At 32.9% G+C, this 18,198-nt stretch overlaps 3 protein-coding genes across 3 annotated transcripts in view; 1 reads left to right on the forward strand and 2 right to left on the reverse strand.

Annotated features, from left to right (window-relative positions):
* Positions 1 to 595: 595 nt before the first annotated feature.
* Positions 596 to 5,398, forward strand: HELRODRAFT_80378 (hypothetical protein; the record flags this gene model as incomplete). The annotated part of the gene is made up of 8 exons (XM_009020369.1): positions 596 to 790; positions 1,616 to 1,666; positions 3,355 to 3,438; positions 3,548 to 3,637; positions 3,751 to 3,843; positions 4,259 to 4,382; positions 4,791 to 4,925; positions 5,163 to 5,398. 8 exons carry the CDS (start codon positions 596 to 598, stop codon positions 5,396 to 5,398), a joined length of 1,008 nt encoding a protein of 335 aa, XP_009018617.1.
* Positions 5,399 to 9,010: 3,612 nt separating this feature from the next.
* On the reverse strand, positions 9,011 to 9,688 carry HELRODRAFT_173771 (hypothetical protein; the record flags this gene model as incomplete). Its single annotated transcript, XM_009020370.1, has 1 exon — positions 9,011 to 9,688. The coding sequence occupies one exon, from the start codon at positions 9,686 to 9,688 to the stop codon at positions 9,011 to 9,013; it is 678 nt and encodes a 225-aa protein (XP_009018618.1).
* Positions 9,689 to 15,338: 5,650 nt separating this feature from the next.
* HELRODRAFT_192053 (hypothetical protein) overlaps positions 15,339 to 18,198 on the reverse strand; it is a gene marked incomplete at its 5' end in the record, with an annotated part of 8,226 nt that continues 5,366 nt past the window's right edge. Inside the window, 5 exons of the mRNA XM_009020371.1 lie at positions 15,339 to 15,509; positions 15,599 to 15,715; positions 16,306 to 16,470; positions 16,658 to 16,759; positions 17,662 to 17,783. Coding sequence (XP_009018619.1) covers positions 15,414 to 15,509; positions 15,599 to 15,715; positions 16,306 to 16,470; positions 16,658 to 16,759; positions 17,662 to 17,783 — 602 coding nt within the window. The 3' untranslated portion in view covers positions 15,339 to 15,413. The remainder of the gene's footprint in view (positions 15,510 to 15,598; positions 15,716 to 16,305; positions 16,471 to 16,657; positions 16,760 to 17,661; positions 17,784 to 18,198) is intronic.

Genomic DNA, 18,198 nt, shown 5'->3' on the forward strand with positions numbered 1-18,198 from the left:
TGGTTTTCTTTCGTAGAAGCTGTCTGTTGTTATTGTTTACCTGTTATATATTTTTCTCTGGCGGTGGTTTGGTTTTTTTAGGTATGCTAAGAAAATTAAAATATATATATTTATTATATTTTTTAGGGTTTTTTTTTAATTTTGCTGCTTTTACCCTTGGGTTTTTCTGATCGAAGGATGTTAATGATGAGACGACGAGACGATGATGGCGAGCGATAATGCAGATGTCGATGATAGTGATAAGGCTGGTGGTGATGATAATAATAGTAATGATGATGATGATGGTGATGAAAAAAATTAGGATGATTATCTTTCCTATTGATGAAGATGACGCCATTATTTATGAAAAAAATGATTATATATGCTTTTGGCGGCGTGAGATAGTGTAGCGGTAAAGTGCTTGGTGCTGCTGTCGCAGTTACTGGATTCAATTGCAAGGATAGATTCCCGCGTGTGATGCGTGGTTTGTTTCTTCATGCCTCTGAAAAATTGTCGTATTGAAGAGAGAATACAATTTTTCATGTAAATCAAAATAAAATAAATAAAAATGATTAAATAACTTTTGCCGAATATTTTTCAGTTCTATCACTCAACAATGAAGAGGAAACCGTCCAATTCAACGCCGACAAAACACAAAATTCTGGCGATACCTGCCCTCGGTGGTACCACCTCAACCCTGACGGCCTCACATTCTAATTCGTCGGCACTGAGCGCCACCACATCGCCGTCAAAGTATCACGACGGCATGGTCGTTACCGATCTACTCAAAGTTTCTTCTGAAAATTTTGCTGTGAGTTGATTTGTTTGTTTGTTTGTTTGTTCGTTCGTTCGTTCGTTCGTTCGTTTGTTTGAATTAAAAAAAAAGTTTAATTCAATTCATTTAAAAAATACTTCGTAAAATAAATAAAATAATTCTTTATTTATACATACGTACTGCGTTATACACTACAGATGGAATGGTTTAATTAATTATATCCTTATTATGGATTAATAATAATAATATTATTATTATTTATAATAAGTATATTTTTTCGGTATTTTCTTAGGTAGTGGGGCGTATATGCTATGTACGTATAACAGATATCTTGCCTATCCTCAATCTATTTTATGCTGCGTGTGTACTTACGCTGCTAATCAATTGATTGAGATTTATGTCTTCTCATTTGTATGACTTTAATGTTGAAACATTATGTGGCTTTGATCTCTCTCTTTCTCTCTCTCGCTCTCTTACTCTTCCTCTCTCTTTCTTTCTTTCTGTCTCTTTTCCTCTCTCTTTCTCTCATCTCCTTTTCCTCCTTTCTTTTCTTTGTCCCTTTCTTTTTTTTCCTTTTCTTTCTCGTTCTCTTTCAGTCTATTCTTGTCTTTTCTTCTCTTTCTCTTTGTTTCTCTCTCTCTCTCTCTTTCTCTCTCTCTCTCTTCTATAGATGTATCTGTTATCTGTGTTATATGTTAAACATAATTTTTTTTTCTTTGCATTTTGGTCATAGTCTGCAAGTTTAGAAAGATGTTATTAAGTCAACAAATTTTTGTTCAAAGACGGCAGAAATGAATAAACACATATCATTGAATACTTGAATACACACACACACACACACACACACACACACACACACAGAGCCAGATGACCGTAATGGATATGATCATCTTTAAAGCCATACAACCAGAGGTAATGATGTTATGTTTTTCCTCAGTAATATAATTGTCAGCAGTAGTAGTAGTAGCAGTAGCAGCAGTAGTAGTAGTAGCAGTAGCTGTAGTAGTAGCAGTAATAGTAATTCATTATTGTAAATGTGTAAGTGCAGTTTATAATTTTATCAATTGCTGTGTTATTATTATTGTTGTTGTTGTTATTATTATTGTTATTATGTTGCTTATTGCTGTTGTTTATTATTATTACTGTTGTTTATCTATCTCACAAGCCAAAATATTTACTTTGAGATAACTATTTTAAAGTGAATATTAAAAATAATATATATGTATATAATAATATTTATAATAATAATAACAATGAAAATAAAGAATAATAATAATAATATAATACTATAAAATAATTATTATTATTAATTATATATGGTAGTGGTATTCTCTTCATTAATAGCAATTGAGTAATGCTGATTTCAACTAATGTTAATATTATATAAAAATATAATAACAATTATAATTATCATAATTATGTATATTTAATTCAAGCAATTAGAAATATAAGTGCAGAAATATTATATCAAATTGCTAATGGTGTTAGGGTTGATGATGTCGAAATAATTTTAGTGATAATATATAATACTATATATAATAATATAATATAATAATATAATAATAATAATATAATAATAATAATACTATTACTATTACTTATAATGATGATAGTAATAACAACAACAGCGATAATAATGATAGTTCATATGACATAGCTCTAATTTTTATAGATCGTTCATATTTTAAATGCTAATTTTATCTGTGTCTGGATTGAAAAATTGATCATTAGTTAGAGACGACTGAGCTCTTCCTTCATTCGTCATCATCCATCATCATATGAATTAATTTAATTTTTTGGTCTTGAAAAGTTAAGCTGAATTAAAAAATGTGTACACATGAAAACTGAGATAGATAGAGAGAGAGAGAGAAATACGGAGAGAGAGAGTGAGAGAAAGACAGACAGATTGTGTACACGTGTATATGTGTCAGATAAAGAGAAAGAAAGAGTGTGTGTGAAAGAAAGAAAGAAATAAAAATAGATGGAGAGAGAGAGAGAGAGAGAGAGAAAGTGAGAGAGAGAGGTAGAGAGAGAGAGAAATAAAAACTGTGTTTTTGTATGTGAGAGAGAAAGTGTGCATTTGGTCTGTTTTCGCAAGAGAAAGAGAAAGAATGTATCTGTGTGTGCGAAAATGTGTGATTGTGTGTGTGCGTGTCTGTGCGTGCGCTTATATAAATTGTGCCTATTCAGAATATTTTTATTATTGTGGATGGAATGATTGGTGGAGAAATCGACAGATAGAAAGATAGGTAGAAAATAGTTTTTTTTGTGAAAGAATGAAGCAAATGACATGAGAGGAATTCAAACGGGGATTTCCATATTATTTTTACTCAGTGCACTAAGAGACCTTAAAAATATTTTACTCCCATGTTAACTGTTTGGGATACAAAATCCACATTACAGTGATATACACGCTTATATAAAAAGTGTACATGTTTGTATGTAATATTTTTGTATTATTTGTGTCGTATGCGTTGGTGTACAGTTGCATAACATCACAAACATAACAAAGAAAACATACAAGCAAGCAAACAAACAAACGTGACGTCATAATTATACAAAGATATATAATGTAACAAAGAATGAAATGCTTTTTCAAGGAACTGACCACGTGTTCCTGGACTGCGAAGGATAAATTAACGGTAGCCCCCAATGTCGTCGCTTTCACCAGGAGATTTAATCACGTGAGTATTATTATTATCATCATCATCATCATTATTATTATTATTATTATTATTATTATATCGTTAGTCTTGTAATTATTACCATCGTCGTCGTCTTCATCACCACTAGATAAACTTCTGGGTGCAGAAAGAAATATTGTCAGGAACGTCGGTGAAGGCAAGAGGGGAGATAATGAGTCACTTCATAAAGATAGCCAAGGTTTGTCTGTCTGTCTGTCTGTCTCAGTCTGTCTATCTATCGTATTTTCATTTCTACACTATCATTTATCTATCATTTATTCATTTATTCAATCAATCCCTCCATCCATCCAGCACTTATTGGAGTTGAACAACTTGCACTCTGCACTCGCCATCGTCTCTGCCCTTCAGAGTGCCGCTGTCTATAGGCTCGAGAAGACGTGGAGTGTAAGTTGATTGATTGATTAGTTGATTGATTGATTTGTTGGTTGGTTGATTGATTGATTGATTCGTTCGTTGATTGATTGATTGATTGATTGATTGATTGATTGATTGATTGATTGATTGATTGATTGATTGATTGATTGATTGATTGATTGATTGATTGATTGATTGATCGATCGATCTTAGTTTATTGGTTTATGAGTTAGTTTGCGATTTATTGATAAACGTGATGAGACTGGTTCAGTGGTTTATAAATTGCTAAACAGAAACACACAATATAAACACACATTTATCGATTAGTTACACACACACACACACACAAACACACACACACACACATACACATATATGCAGACACGCACAGAAACGAACACATACATATCCATACAAACAAACAAACAAGCACAAACACTCTCAGATGCTCTCAAAAAAGGATAGACACACGTACGACAAACTTTCAGACTTATTTTCAGCCAATGATAACCATTCAAAACTTAGAGAACACATCAACAGCTCACGTCTACCTATTATCCCCTATCTTGGTTGGTTGATTGATTGATTGATTGATTGATTGGTTGGATGGTTGGTTGGTTGGTTTGTTGATTGATTGATTGATTGGATGGTTGGTTGGTCGGTTTATTGATTGATTGATTGATTGATTGATTGATTGATTGATTGATTGATTGATTGATTGATTGATTGATTGATTGATTGATTGATTGATTGATTGATTGATTGATTGATTGATTGATTGATTGATTGATTGATTGATTGATTGATTGATTGATTGATTGATTGATTGATTGGTCAACAATATTGTTTCATTGAAATAATTTCATGATTTATCGTGAAAAAAAAATATTTTAGCGACAAAATTTCTCGACCTATTATTATTGGACAAAAATAAAAACAGCCTCGTTGACCTAGTTTCTCATTATCTGATTGGACAGGCTTGTACCTGACCGACCTAATTTACATCGACGTGGCACACCCGAACAGTTCAGGAGGGGTGGAGACGGAACGGAGGAGGGTCAAGATGAATAACATCATCAGGATGATCACTGAGTTCCAACTGTCAAATTATGGTTGGTTGGCTCGTTGGTTGCTTGGTCGGCTGGTTGGTTGATTGGCCGGTTGATTGATTGGCTGGTGGTTGATTGGCTGGCTGGTTGGTTGATTGATTGAATGTATGATGGATCGTTGGTGCTAATTATTATTTCAGTATTATTTTATAATTATAACATTATAATTATAATAATTTAATAATTATAATATAATTTAATAATTTCCAAAATAATTTCCATGTGGTCGACGACGAACAGATCACCTGCCAACCTACCCGAACATACAGACCTATTTAAACTCCGTGAGGTACATTGAAGAATTGCAGAAATTCGTTGAAGATGACAACTACAAGTATGTCTGCTGTGTGCGTGTGTGTGTATTTGTATGTGTGTTTGTTTTGTGTGTGTGTGTGAGAGAGAGAGAGAGAGAGACAGAGACAGAGAGAGAGACAGACAGACAGACAGAGAGAGAGAGAGAGAGGAGGTGGTTGTAGATCTGTTTGTTTGTAAGTTTCCTATGTAAAATTTATTTAGTTATGTTATTTGTTTTTTGTTAGTGTTGCTCTAAATTAATCAGTCATTCAATCAATCAGCCAATTAATCAATCAATCAATTAATCAATCAATCAACCAATCAATCAACCAATCAATCAATTAATCAATCACAGACTTTCCATGGCTATCGAACCATCCCCGCAGCAGCATCAGCAACATCAGCAGCAACAACTACATTCATCGTCACTGTCGTCGTCACTGCAAGTTCGCAGTCCCATCGTTCCATTCCTGCCTATCGATGACGTCAACGACAACAACAACAGCAGCAACAACAACTATAATAATAATAATTATGACGTCACAAACTGCACCAACAACAACAACAACGACGATGACGACGAGGATGCTGATGGATACGCAGACGGCTATGACGACGACGACGACGACAAAATAGCGTCATCATGCATCCCCATCACATTAAATCGCAACAACAGCTATAACATCACTAGCAACAAAAACGTCGTCCTTAAAACCAACAACAACAACAACAAAAGCACCAAAACCAACAGCAGTACAAACAAATTCAACGACAATTATAACAATCACGAGCATGCAGTCTGCAGTCGCCAGGCAAGTCGCAAAAATAAGTTAAAAAATTTCGACAGCCCAATCAAGGGAAAAACATTAAGCTTCTATCACTCGCACAGCAAACACAACAAACAACAAAACAGCAACTACCACAACAACAACAACTACTACTACAACAGCATCAACAAAGATTCATTCGGCGGTTGTAGCTGTAGTGGTAACAAAATAAGCCACAATACAAATGCCGATGCGTGCTGCTGTGGTACTGGTAGTAGTGTAGTCGTTAGTAGTAGTGGTGGTGGTGGTGGTAGTTGTGGTAGTTGTGGTGTTGTTGAGAAAAGTTATAGGCGAATCAATGCTAATCACAGGAAGACTAAGAGTTTAATGCCTGAGTAAGTTGTTGCTGTTGCTGTTGTTTTGTTGTTGTTGTTGTTGTTGTTGTTGTTATTCAGGACTACATTTTGCACTTAGTTGAACATTTGTGCTACAATTGGCTGCACTATCCACTTCACACCAAACAAATACATGTTTTCGTATTCACTCGCGATCTCCATATCAAGAACGTATGTTGTCTGATAGCCATCTTTGAGATTCGGACAGACAGTATTCGAACCAGGCCATCGCATAACAACAAAAAGCTTGAAGCTTGGCGCTTTTACCGACTGAGCTAACTCGCCGACCATATAGATTATTGTTGTTGGTGGTGCTGATGTCATTGTTGTTAATGTTGTTCTTATGGTTATTATGGTTGTTTTTATTTTCATTGACATGGTTGGTGACGTCAATTCTAACACAATACAGGTTTCTATCTTCATTGCAAAGCAGCAACAGCAGCAACAACATGACAACAGTAACAACACCAACATCCGCCCTGACGTCAGTATCATTAAAACAACAACAGCAACGAAATCTCATCGATGATAGCATTGTTGATGACTTCTCATGCTCGAGTAACAGATCGTCATTTCAAACTCTTGGTTGGTTGGTTAATTGGTTGATTGGTTGGTTGGTTGGTTGGTTGGTTGGTTGGTTGGTTGGTTGATTGGTTGGTTGGTTGATTGGCTGGTTTGTTGGTTTGTTTGTTGGTTGGTTGGTTGATTGGTTGGTTGGTTGATTGGTTGGCTGGTTGATTGGTTAGTTGATTGGTTAGTTGGTTAGCTTCATGTAATGCTGATGTTATCATTAATAATAATCATAGCTTGAAGGTAACTAAATTTGGGATGACGACAACGACGATGATGAGAATAATGATGAGAGTGATGATGACGATGATGTTGGTAATGATAATGATGACGATGAAGATTATTATTATTATTTTTATTATTATTATTATTATTATTATTATGTTAAACAGGCCATTCGCTGAGCAATGGTACCGAGGAATCATTATCATTTAAGGAAAAATTATCTGTCGGGTGAGTGAGTGAATAAATGGATGAACGAATGAAATAATGAATGGCTGGCTGGCTGGCTGGATGGATGGATGGATGGATAAAAAAGTGAATGAATGAATAGTGGGTGGATAATAGAATGAATGATTAAAAGATTTTTTTAATGATTTAAAGAGTTTTCTGATTGATCGATATATACGGATCGATATATGGACGGATGGATGAATGAGTGAATGAATGAATGAATGAATGAATGAATGAATGAATGAATGAATGAATGAATGAATGAATGAATGAATGAATGAATGAATGAGTGAATAAATGAGTTCGTCATGGTCATAATAATCATCATTACATTTCCTCTATAATGTAACAGGAATTCCCTAGATATTGCAGACTTCCAGGCTAAATATTCATATGAGGGGATGGTGAGGAGGAAAACGCTGCTCAAAAATGGGAAAAAACCATCTGTACGTTGTTGTTGTTGGTGGTGGTGTCGTTGTTGTGGTAGTGGTGGTGGTGATGTTGTTAAGTCAATCAGTCAGTCTCCAATTTTCAATAACCAACCAATCAAATTGATTTACTCTCATCAACCAACCAATCAAATTGATTTACCCCCATCAACCAACCAATCAAATTGATTTACTCTTATCAACCAACCAATCAAATAGGATAACTCACAATCGCTCAACCAATCAAATCGAATAATTTTCATCCAACAACCAACCAGATTGCATCGTGGACGAAATATTGGATGTGCATTTTGCGAGATAACCTCCTATATTTTCCCGCCAAATATTTCCACGGAGACATGCGAACCTCGGTGAGTAAAATAAAGTTAACAACAACAACCAACAACAACATAGAAATAAAAACAAATTTTTAACAACAATTCAAAACACAAACAACAACATAAACAACACCATAAATAATAATAATAATAATAATAATAATAATAATAATAATAATAATAATAGTGGCAATCATCGTTATCATCATCATCACCACATTCATCATCGTCGTCGTCTTCGTCACCATCAGTTCAAATCAGAGCCATGCAAGATGATGAACCTGACCGGTTGGAAGGCGAGCATGCTGGCTGACGATGGCGATTTCTTCCTACTCACAGATGACAGCAACAACAATGGTTTGCTGTTGTTATTATTGTTTTTGTTGGTGTTGTTTTTGTTGGTGTTGTTTTTGTTGTTGTTGTCGTTGTTGTTGTCGTTGTTGTTGAGAACATTCATTATCATCATCAGCATCCTTACTAGTATCATCATCATAACTTTCAGCGAACGTCTACAAGTTCAAGATAGGAAGTAGCAGAGTGACGACCGAGTGGTGTGCAGCCATTGAGGCGGCCACTCGTTGTAGAGAGGAAAAAGATGAAGTGAGTAGAGTGGCGATGGTGGTGGCGATGATGACGACGACAATGATGGTGATGATGATGACAATGATGATGATGGTGCTGCTGGTGGTGATGATGATGATGGTGCTGGTGGTGATGATGATGACGATGATGGTGCTGGTGGTGATGATGATGGCGATGATGGTGATGATGATGGTTGTTGATGTGACTGTGGTGGCTGGGATTTTATAGAGTTGTTTTTTAAAACAGAATTTTTACACTTTTTCAACTCAGGTTCCTACAGACTTGATAAATTTCGAGTGATAAAACGACAACATCACAATCGTCATCATCTGTATCACTACCATCTGTATCATAATCTATATCACTACCATCTGTATCACTACCATCTGTATCATCATCTGTATCACTACCATCTGTATCACTACCATCTGTATCACTACCATCTGTATCATCATCTGTATCACTTCCATCTGTATCATCATCTATATCACTACCATCTGTATCACTACCATCTGTATCATCATCTGTATCACTACCATGTGTATCACTATCATCTGTATCACTACCATCTGTATCATCATCTGTATCACTTCCATCTGTATCATCATCTATATCACTACCATCTGTATCACTACCATCTGTATCATCATCTGTATCACTACCATGTGTATCACTATCATCTGTATCACTACCATCTGTATCATCATCTGTATCACTTCCATCTGTATCATCATCTATATCACTACCATCTGTATCACTACCATCTGTATCATCATCTGTATCACTACCATCTGTATCACTATCATCTGTATCACTACCATCTGTATCATCATCTGTATCACTTCCATCTGTATCATCATCTATATCACTACCATCTGTATCACTACCATCTGTATCATCATCTGTATCACTACATTTTATGGTGGCCCAACAAGTCATATCTTTGGGTCTCCTAGCTTTTTGCTTAATAAACTCATTAACTAAATTGGATTATTGAATTGAATCATCGTAATCACAGTCGTCATCATCTTCATCATCATCATCCACCTCATAATAACTTATTTGTTCTCTAGTCCCACTCACTCATTACCAATCTATCCTCCAATAATGAAGGACAGTTATTTTTGCTTGTAGATATAAACTAATTATGAAATAATAATAATAATAAATGATAATAATAAATAGTTATAATAATAAATATATATGTATATATATATATATATATATATAATTATTAATTATTATAATTTGCCTATATTTTTAATCACTTCGTCACATCACTTGTGAGAAACGTCACAGATGATTAGGTAATGATGATGATTTAAATTAATCATTTATTATTATTATTATTACTCTTATTTTTGTCTTTATTATTATTATTATTTTATTATTACTATTATTGAAATTTTGTAACTACATCGTAGATGCATCAAGAAACAACTTGCCTTATATTTTGTTATATATATATATATATACAATCAATGTTTATTTATATATTTATTTATTTATTTATTCAATATTTTATGATCAAAATAATCATTCTTTCTCTCTCTCGCTCTTTCTTTCTCTTTTCTTTTTCTGTCTCTGTTTATCTTTCTCTGTCTACCTCTCTTTTTCTCTCTCTCTCTCTCTCTCTCTCTCTGCCTCTCTCCCTCTCAATATGTAAATTATGCTATAATATGTTTCAATGTTTATTTATGAAATTTATCCTTTCAAGACTGTTGCCTTTATAAATTTTTTTTTACATAATTACTGGTTTGAATGAATTAAATAATGTTATTTTTACCATTTATTATTATTATTATTGCTATTAATAATAATAATAATAATCATCAGTAGTTATTATTATCGTAATTATTTTTATTAGTTTTTTATTTTTAGATCGGTTGAGAAAAAATGTCTGCGTTAGTTAGTTAGTAGTTAGGGTAAGAATAAAAAATTATCGCTTAGACTTGATTGATAAATTAATTTTTCTTCTCTACATTCATTTTTTCAACAAGTTACTCGATTGAATGTTGAATTTGGTTGGTTGTTTTATTGGTTGGTTGATTGATTGGTTGAACGGTTTGTCGGTCGGTTGATCGATCGATTAGTTGAATGATTGATTGTGATTAGTTATTTAAATGATTGATTGATTGATTAAAAAATTTCCTCTAATGTTTTTTACCAAAAGAACTGTTTCATGGCATAGAATATAACTTGTTTATCAGTGCTTCCTCGCTTACATTTTATATCATTGTGCCTTATCTCTTTTTTTCTTAGTAGATAAATAGAAAATTAATTAATTTAAATTAAAATTAACCACAATTATTCATGTCAAATTATAATTATTCATAACTAATTTTAATTATAAGTGTCTTCCGATTCATTTCAATGAAAAAATAATACAAGTGTATGTACAGCATTTTGTTTTTCTCTTTTTTTTTGTCGCGACATTTTCTGAGATAATAAAAAATTTACTCTATAACTCGCTGTTTTGTGTCGTTTCCATTACGATACGATACATTACGATATCGATACGATACTAAACGATACTTCATGATTCGATGCAGTTCGATGAAATGCAACGATGGTACGATGCAATTCGAAAAACACATTAGGCATACAATTCGGTTTCAAACAATACATTCTATACAATAGAATTAGTTGGCATACAGTTTCTTTTACGGTGCAAAACGTTTTGATACAAAACGATTCGAAACTTAACGATACGATTCGATACAAAACGATACAGAATAACGAGATAATCGTTGAGACGAAAGTAGAGAGAGATATGAAGGGATCGTTTTAATCAGCACTTCGAAGAATCGATGGTGCTCTTTCGTTCGGAGGGATCAGAAATTTTACCAACGAACGATGCTCTGCTTGTCTTATATGCAAAATTTCATTGAAACAGATGATATGTATCGTTGCTCGTGTAAAACCCTATCCTGTATTTTTCCAATTATAAACTTTTCTCGGCTTTCTGAACGATACATGTTTGATAGCGTTTTATTTTGAATAACAAAACAAACAGAATGCTTTTTAAAAAACTTTTATTTTCAAATACAAATATTCAATTCAAAATGGGTAAAACAAATAAACGCAATATATATATAATATATATATATATATATATATTTATTTATTTATTTATCTATCATATATACAAATTTTTAAAATCGCGAAATTAAAAATAAAATATTTTTTTGCTGGATTATTGAAACTGTCCTTCGAAAGGTAGAGAGAGGAAGAAGGTAAGAAGGAAACGTTAGAAAAAAAAATAATAATAACAAATATTAATAATAACTATGAATAATAATAATAACAAATAATAATAATAATATAATAGCAATAATATTAACAAATAACAGTTATAATTAACAATTAATAATAAATAATTAATAATAATATCCTGCTGACAATATCTTATCACTCAATGAATCAAAAGAAGCTCGCAAATTGTTTAAATTTTCAGTCGTTAATTAATTATGTTTCGAAAGCAAATAGACAAATTACTTAATAAAATAAATAAATTAGTTAATTAATTAATAACTAAATAACTTAATAAATAATTTAAATTTATTATACATCAAATAAAATAAATAAATTAATTATATAGTTCAAAAAAAAAAATAAATTTAACTTCTCAATTTTTATCATTTCATTTCATTTCATTTCAGAATTTCAACAGGAGACGGTGAGAATAAATTTGTGGTAGAAAATAAATTTGAAAAATTAAAACAACAACAACAAAAACAACAACAATAATAATAACAATAATCAGAACAATTATAAGAAATAATATAATGATAATAAAAAGGAGGAGAATAATGAGAAATAATCCATACTCTTGATAAACTACGCATTATGAAAAGATGAATTTAAAGCGCTCGTTTTGAAACAATGAAGTATTTCTTATCGTTTTTTAAAAAGTTAATTTACTTATAAAATCCTTACATCTTATAAGTTTATTACTATTATTTAGTGTTATCATTAGCAAAACAGCTATAATATTAATAATAATTATAATAATAGCAATAATAATAATAACAATAATAACTAATTGATTGATTCTACTAAACATCAATCAATCAAATAGAACATTTAACGGAATAAATTAACAAAACACTTAAATAACTAACCAATCAATAACTAATTAATTTTATTTTATTTGACGATTTTTAAACTATTTAGACATAAACGTTCAATTAATTAGTTAATTAACTGATTAATTAATCAATCAATCAATCAGACGGTAAATTACAAGTTCTTGCATAATTGAAACCATGTGATTGGTGAATATAGATTAGAGCACTAACATTAAAAGTTAAAACTACTGAATTACAGAACGTATAGCAATTGGATATAGCTATTTTTTTGTCTTTTGTCTTTAAGATTTCAGAACAAATTATTCCTATCTAGATTACGCCTTAATCAAATTAATTTTTACAATCATAAACTACATTTTGCTAAATAAAAAAAATTAATAATAATAATATTAATAATAGATGAGTAATAATTAATCTTTGGCGCATTTTCTGCCAATTGACAAGGATTGTTGCGTATATTTATATGTGTTTGTGTGTGTGTCTGAGTGTTTTATAAAATGTTCTGTATGTTATGAAATGTTCAAGTGTATCAATGACACACACATACATGAACACACACTCAAGTAAATACACACTGAACTACACATAAATGTATCCACACATACACACACACACACACACACACACACACACACACACACACACACACACACACACACACACACACACACACACACACACACACACACACACACGCCAAAAACAATACATACAAAACGTGTATACAAATTTACATACAAACAAATACAAATTTATCTTTAATTATATATATATATACATATACACACAACATATATCGATATAGACATACTTATAGGTATATTTGAATTAATAACAAATTCGCTGAATATTTATTAAGAATAGCAATTTTTTCGATGAGTTAAACTAAATAAACATAACATTTACAATTAGACCTAAACTGTGAACAAAAATATAAAAAAGACATGTATATCTAGAATGAACAATAAGAAAAATATATACAAATCTATCTTATATAGATGATTGTTTTTAATTTCTGGGCATGTAAGCTTGTATTAGAAACATATGGGCTAGATAAATAACTTTACACCAAATTATGTGTGCTTACGTGTGTGTGTTTGCGTGCGTGTGTGTGTGCGCGTGCGCGTAATGGGCTTACTCAGTTGTAAACGTATTTATATACTCTAGAATTAAGTTATTATTACTTAATTGAAAGAATTAAGCAATTAAGCAGTTAGAATTGTGAATTTGCTACTAGTGAAGCTGCCACTACTGCCACTACCACTACTACCTCTACCACTACTACTATTACTACCATCAAAATTACTACAGCTACTATTAGTATTATTATTGTGAACTATTCATAGAAATAAACTAAACTTGGCAAGAGACTAATAAAAAGCATATTGATGAAAAAAAATACATCCATGGATGGATGAATGGATGGGTGTATAAATGGATGGATGAATGAAAGAATGAATGAAAGAATGAATAAATGAGTGAATGAATGAATGAATAAATGAATGAACGAATCAAACAGTCATTCAATAGAAAATGAATGAAAGAACAGGCGAACGAAGGAATACTAAATAAATGACGATGATGAATTGAAAAATAAATGGCATTTCATTAATTAATTCAATTTAAATTAAATAAATCTAACATATATTATATAAAGCGATTGAATGAAAAAACGACCAAATATAAAAGAATAAAATATTATTATTATTATTATTATTACCATTATCAACAAATTATAATAATAATAACAACAATAACACATAAGAATAACAAGCAATCTTCATTAACTATTTCTAAAATATAACACACACACATACACACACAAACACACACACACCACACACGCGCGCACATATTACATAAAATTTCTATTGCATAAGTTATCAAACACATTATTATTAAAATTTCTTATATTATTATTGTTTTTATTATTATTATTACGATCAATCAAATCGGCATTATTATTATTATTATTATTATTATCACCCCCGGCTAAATCTAGTTTAGTGACTTTATTATTGTTACTTTCATTAACTCTTAAACAAAAATTATTATTATTATTATTATTGGTAGTAGTATTATAAGTAGTAGTAGTAGTAGCAGCAGCAGCAGCAGCAGTAGTAGTAGTAGTAGCAACAACAACAACAGCAGTAGCAGTAGTAGTAGTAACAACAACAGCACTGCCAACAGCCTTAATAGTGGCGAAGCTAGTGATAGAAGTAGTAGTTTTATTACTAGTAGTAAAACTTTTAGTGGCCGCAATCGTAGCTACAATACTACTAGCTATAGTATTATTATTATTATTATTATTATTATTATAAATACTATAAATAATATTATTATTATTATTAGTAGTAGTAGTAGTAGTGGGATTATTATTATTCTTATTATTACTACAAGTAACTGTAGTTATTGTTGAGTTATTAGTAGTATAGGAGTGAATAACATTGTTATTGATGATGATATTATTATTATTGTTGTTGTTGTTGTTGTTGTTATTATTATTTATGCCGTTGTTCTTGTTGACGTTGTAGTTGTTGACGTTGTTACTGCCTAGGTATCTATCTTTATCCTTATCTTTTACCAGGGGCACTCCGGGTTCGAACCAGATGTAGTTGCGCGTTGGCTCGTAAGTGCCTGCCAGGTAGTAAATTTCGTTGTTGTTGTTGCTGCTGTTTGAGGTGTTGTTGTTAATGGAGTCTGGTGTGATTTTTGTCGACGAGCTGCTGCTGCTGTCGCCGGCGTTCATTTTTGAGACGTTGTTGTTGTTGTTGTTTTGAAATAGTTTGAATTCATTGTAGGATAGGACCCTGCATCTGTGAGAGATCGTCTGTACGTCATTGTCGTCTTCGTGTGACGATTGGAAGAGTGCTTTCTGTGTTTGTTCGTTCGTTCGTTTGTTTGTTTGCGTTTTCGTTTGTTTGTTTGCGTGTTAATTAATGGAAAATGGTGACGAGAATGATGAAGATGATGGTGATTTTACTCAAGATCAGAAGATAGCAGAAGATTGTCGTGCCGGAGAGTAAGGACAGAAAACATTCAAACTACCAAAACACAGAGCATCGATAGTGACCATCCGCAATGTTATTATTATACTTAAATGATTACGATGTAACGTTGACTTGAAATGAAACGCAGAACAAAGTTATTAGAGCTTTAAAAAACAACCATTTTTGTGACTTAGTCAGATTTGGGTATTAAGTTTGAAGACAGTGATATTTTTAGACAATTTATTTACTTGTGAACAAAAAAATACAAGAATAAAATTAAGAGAGAGAGAGAGAGAGAGAGAGAGAGAGAGAGAGAGAGAGAGAGAGAGAGAGAGAGAGAGAAAGAGAGAAAAAGAGAGAGAGAGAGAGAAAAGGGAAGATGGAGAGAGAAAAAAGAGAAAGATACAGCTATTTAGAACAGAGACAAACAGAAACAGCAGCCCATAGAAGAAAACACATTAAAAGAAAATGGAACCTTCGTCTCGAGAATCTGGTTGCCACCCTTGGTCTCCTCTGGATGGTAATACCACTTCACCTTCACAAACATGTTGCCATCCTGGTTCTCCCAGAAACTCTCCACACAACCGACAAATTTCAGCATGCTTTTGCCGTTCGAGACGAACACTACAGAGTTTCCGATCTGTGAGTTGTTGTTATTGCGGTTGTTGTTGTTGTTGTTGTGAGTTGTTGCAAGTGTAGTTGTTAAAGTTTTGTTTGTTCATTGCCAGTCAATACATACGTACAACGCCATTTTCACAAATGTTCAACACCGCTTTTCATTTCTTATTTCAAAAAAGCGAAGCCTTGCGAAATAACGCATCACACACCCTAGCACATAATAGTGGAGGATGCCTTTGCGTTCGATCCAGGTCACTGCAACACAAGAGACCGAGCATTTCTCTTCTAGGCCACCAAGCAAACCTCCGTAACTTGGACGGATTTACGAGCAACGAAAAGTAGTGATAGTGATACACAAAACAACGCTACATAAAAAAACGGGCGACTTGTAAATTTACCCAAAAGGTTCTTGGGATTTTTGCGTCGTAATCTACGAAGCATGCCTTGTTGCAGTTGTGGGAAAACCACAGGCATATTATCGCTCGTAAAGTGTGAGTAACTTTTTCTGCTACCATCGGCGCGTTAGTAAGTAATCATGTAATTACTATCTCTACAGCAGCAGCTCCGTTAGCATCATCGCCACGTTACTACCTGCCTGAGATGTCAATCTGATCATCATCTTACATTAACCACAGGAACCACAAAAATTTCATCTCTCACTTTATTTTCATCTCTCTCTCTCTCTCTCTCTCTCTCTCTCACTCATTTTGACTTTCATGTTCTCACAATAAACACCACGTTTTTAGCATCCTTTTTCAACACAAACGTCATTCGCATCTATCTCTTCTACAATCTCTTCTTACCAATCTCCCACAATCATCATCATTATTTTTATTATTTTCATTTTACCATCGATATCATCACCCTCATTATCACCCTCATTATCATCCTCATTATCATCCTCATTATCATCATCCTCATCATCATCATCAGCAGCAACATCATCATCGTCATCGTCGTCGTCGAGATTATTACCATCGTCACCACCACAGCCTACACACACGAAACATGAAACCCACACCACAGGTAATTTATGTTTTGTACTACTGCAGCTGCTCAGATGAACGAATGTAAAAAAAATAAAACTTTTTACAAACTATTCCTTACTTACTTACAAACAAATAAACGACTTTCGACACACACACACAGACACACACAAACACACACACACGCATACACACGCACGCACAATATCCACACGAAAGATACACACCTCAACGATATCAGAGCCCCTCTTGATAGCCCTGTAGAATGTCTTCTTGGACCTACCCTTGTGACAGTTTTTCTTGAGGGCCTCGCCAGACCACTGCCACTGTCTACAAGCCGGAAGAAATGCTGGTGGCGAGGATGAAGATGATGACGACGATGATGAGGAGGATGGTGACAATGAGAATGATGACGAGACGACGAGTGTGATGACGATGATAATGTTGATGAAGATAAGCGAATGATATGAATGGTGATGACAATGTTTTTAATAAGATGTGTGACATCAGATGATGACCTCAATGAGGTCATTTGTGATGATGAAGAGATAATAATGATGATGGTTGAGCTGATAATAGTACAAATAGCAGCGATTTATTCCAAAACGCCTTGCTTCAAAAAATTATACAAACACTTCTGGCGATAATAACTATGAATACACCAGAAATGACGATAAATTTAATAGTGATATCTATCTATCTATCTATCTATCTATCTATCTATCTATCTACCTACCTACCAACCTACCTACCTACCTACCTAC

The sequence above is a fragment of the Helobdella robusta genome (genome assembly GCF_000326865.2).
Source record: "Helobdella robusta unplaced genomic scaffold HELROscaffold_27, whole genome shotgun sequence".
Lineage (NCBI taxonomy): Eukaryota > Metazoa > Annelida > Clitellata > Rhynchobdellida > Glossiphoniidae > Helobdella > Helobdella robusta.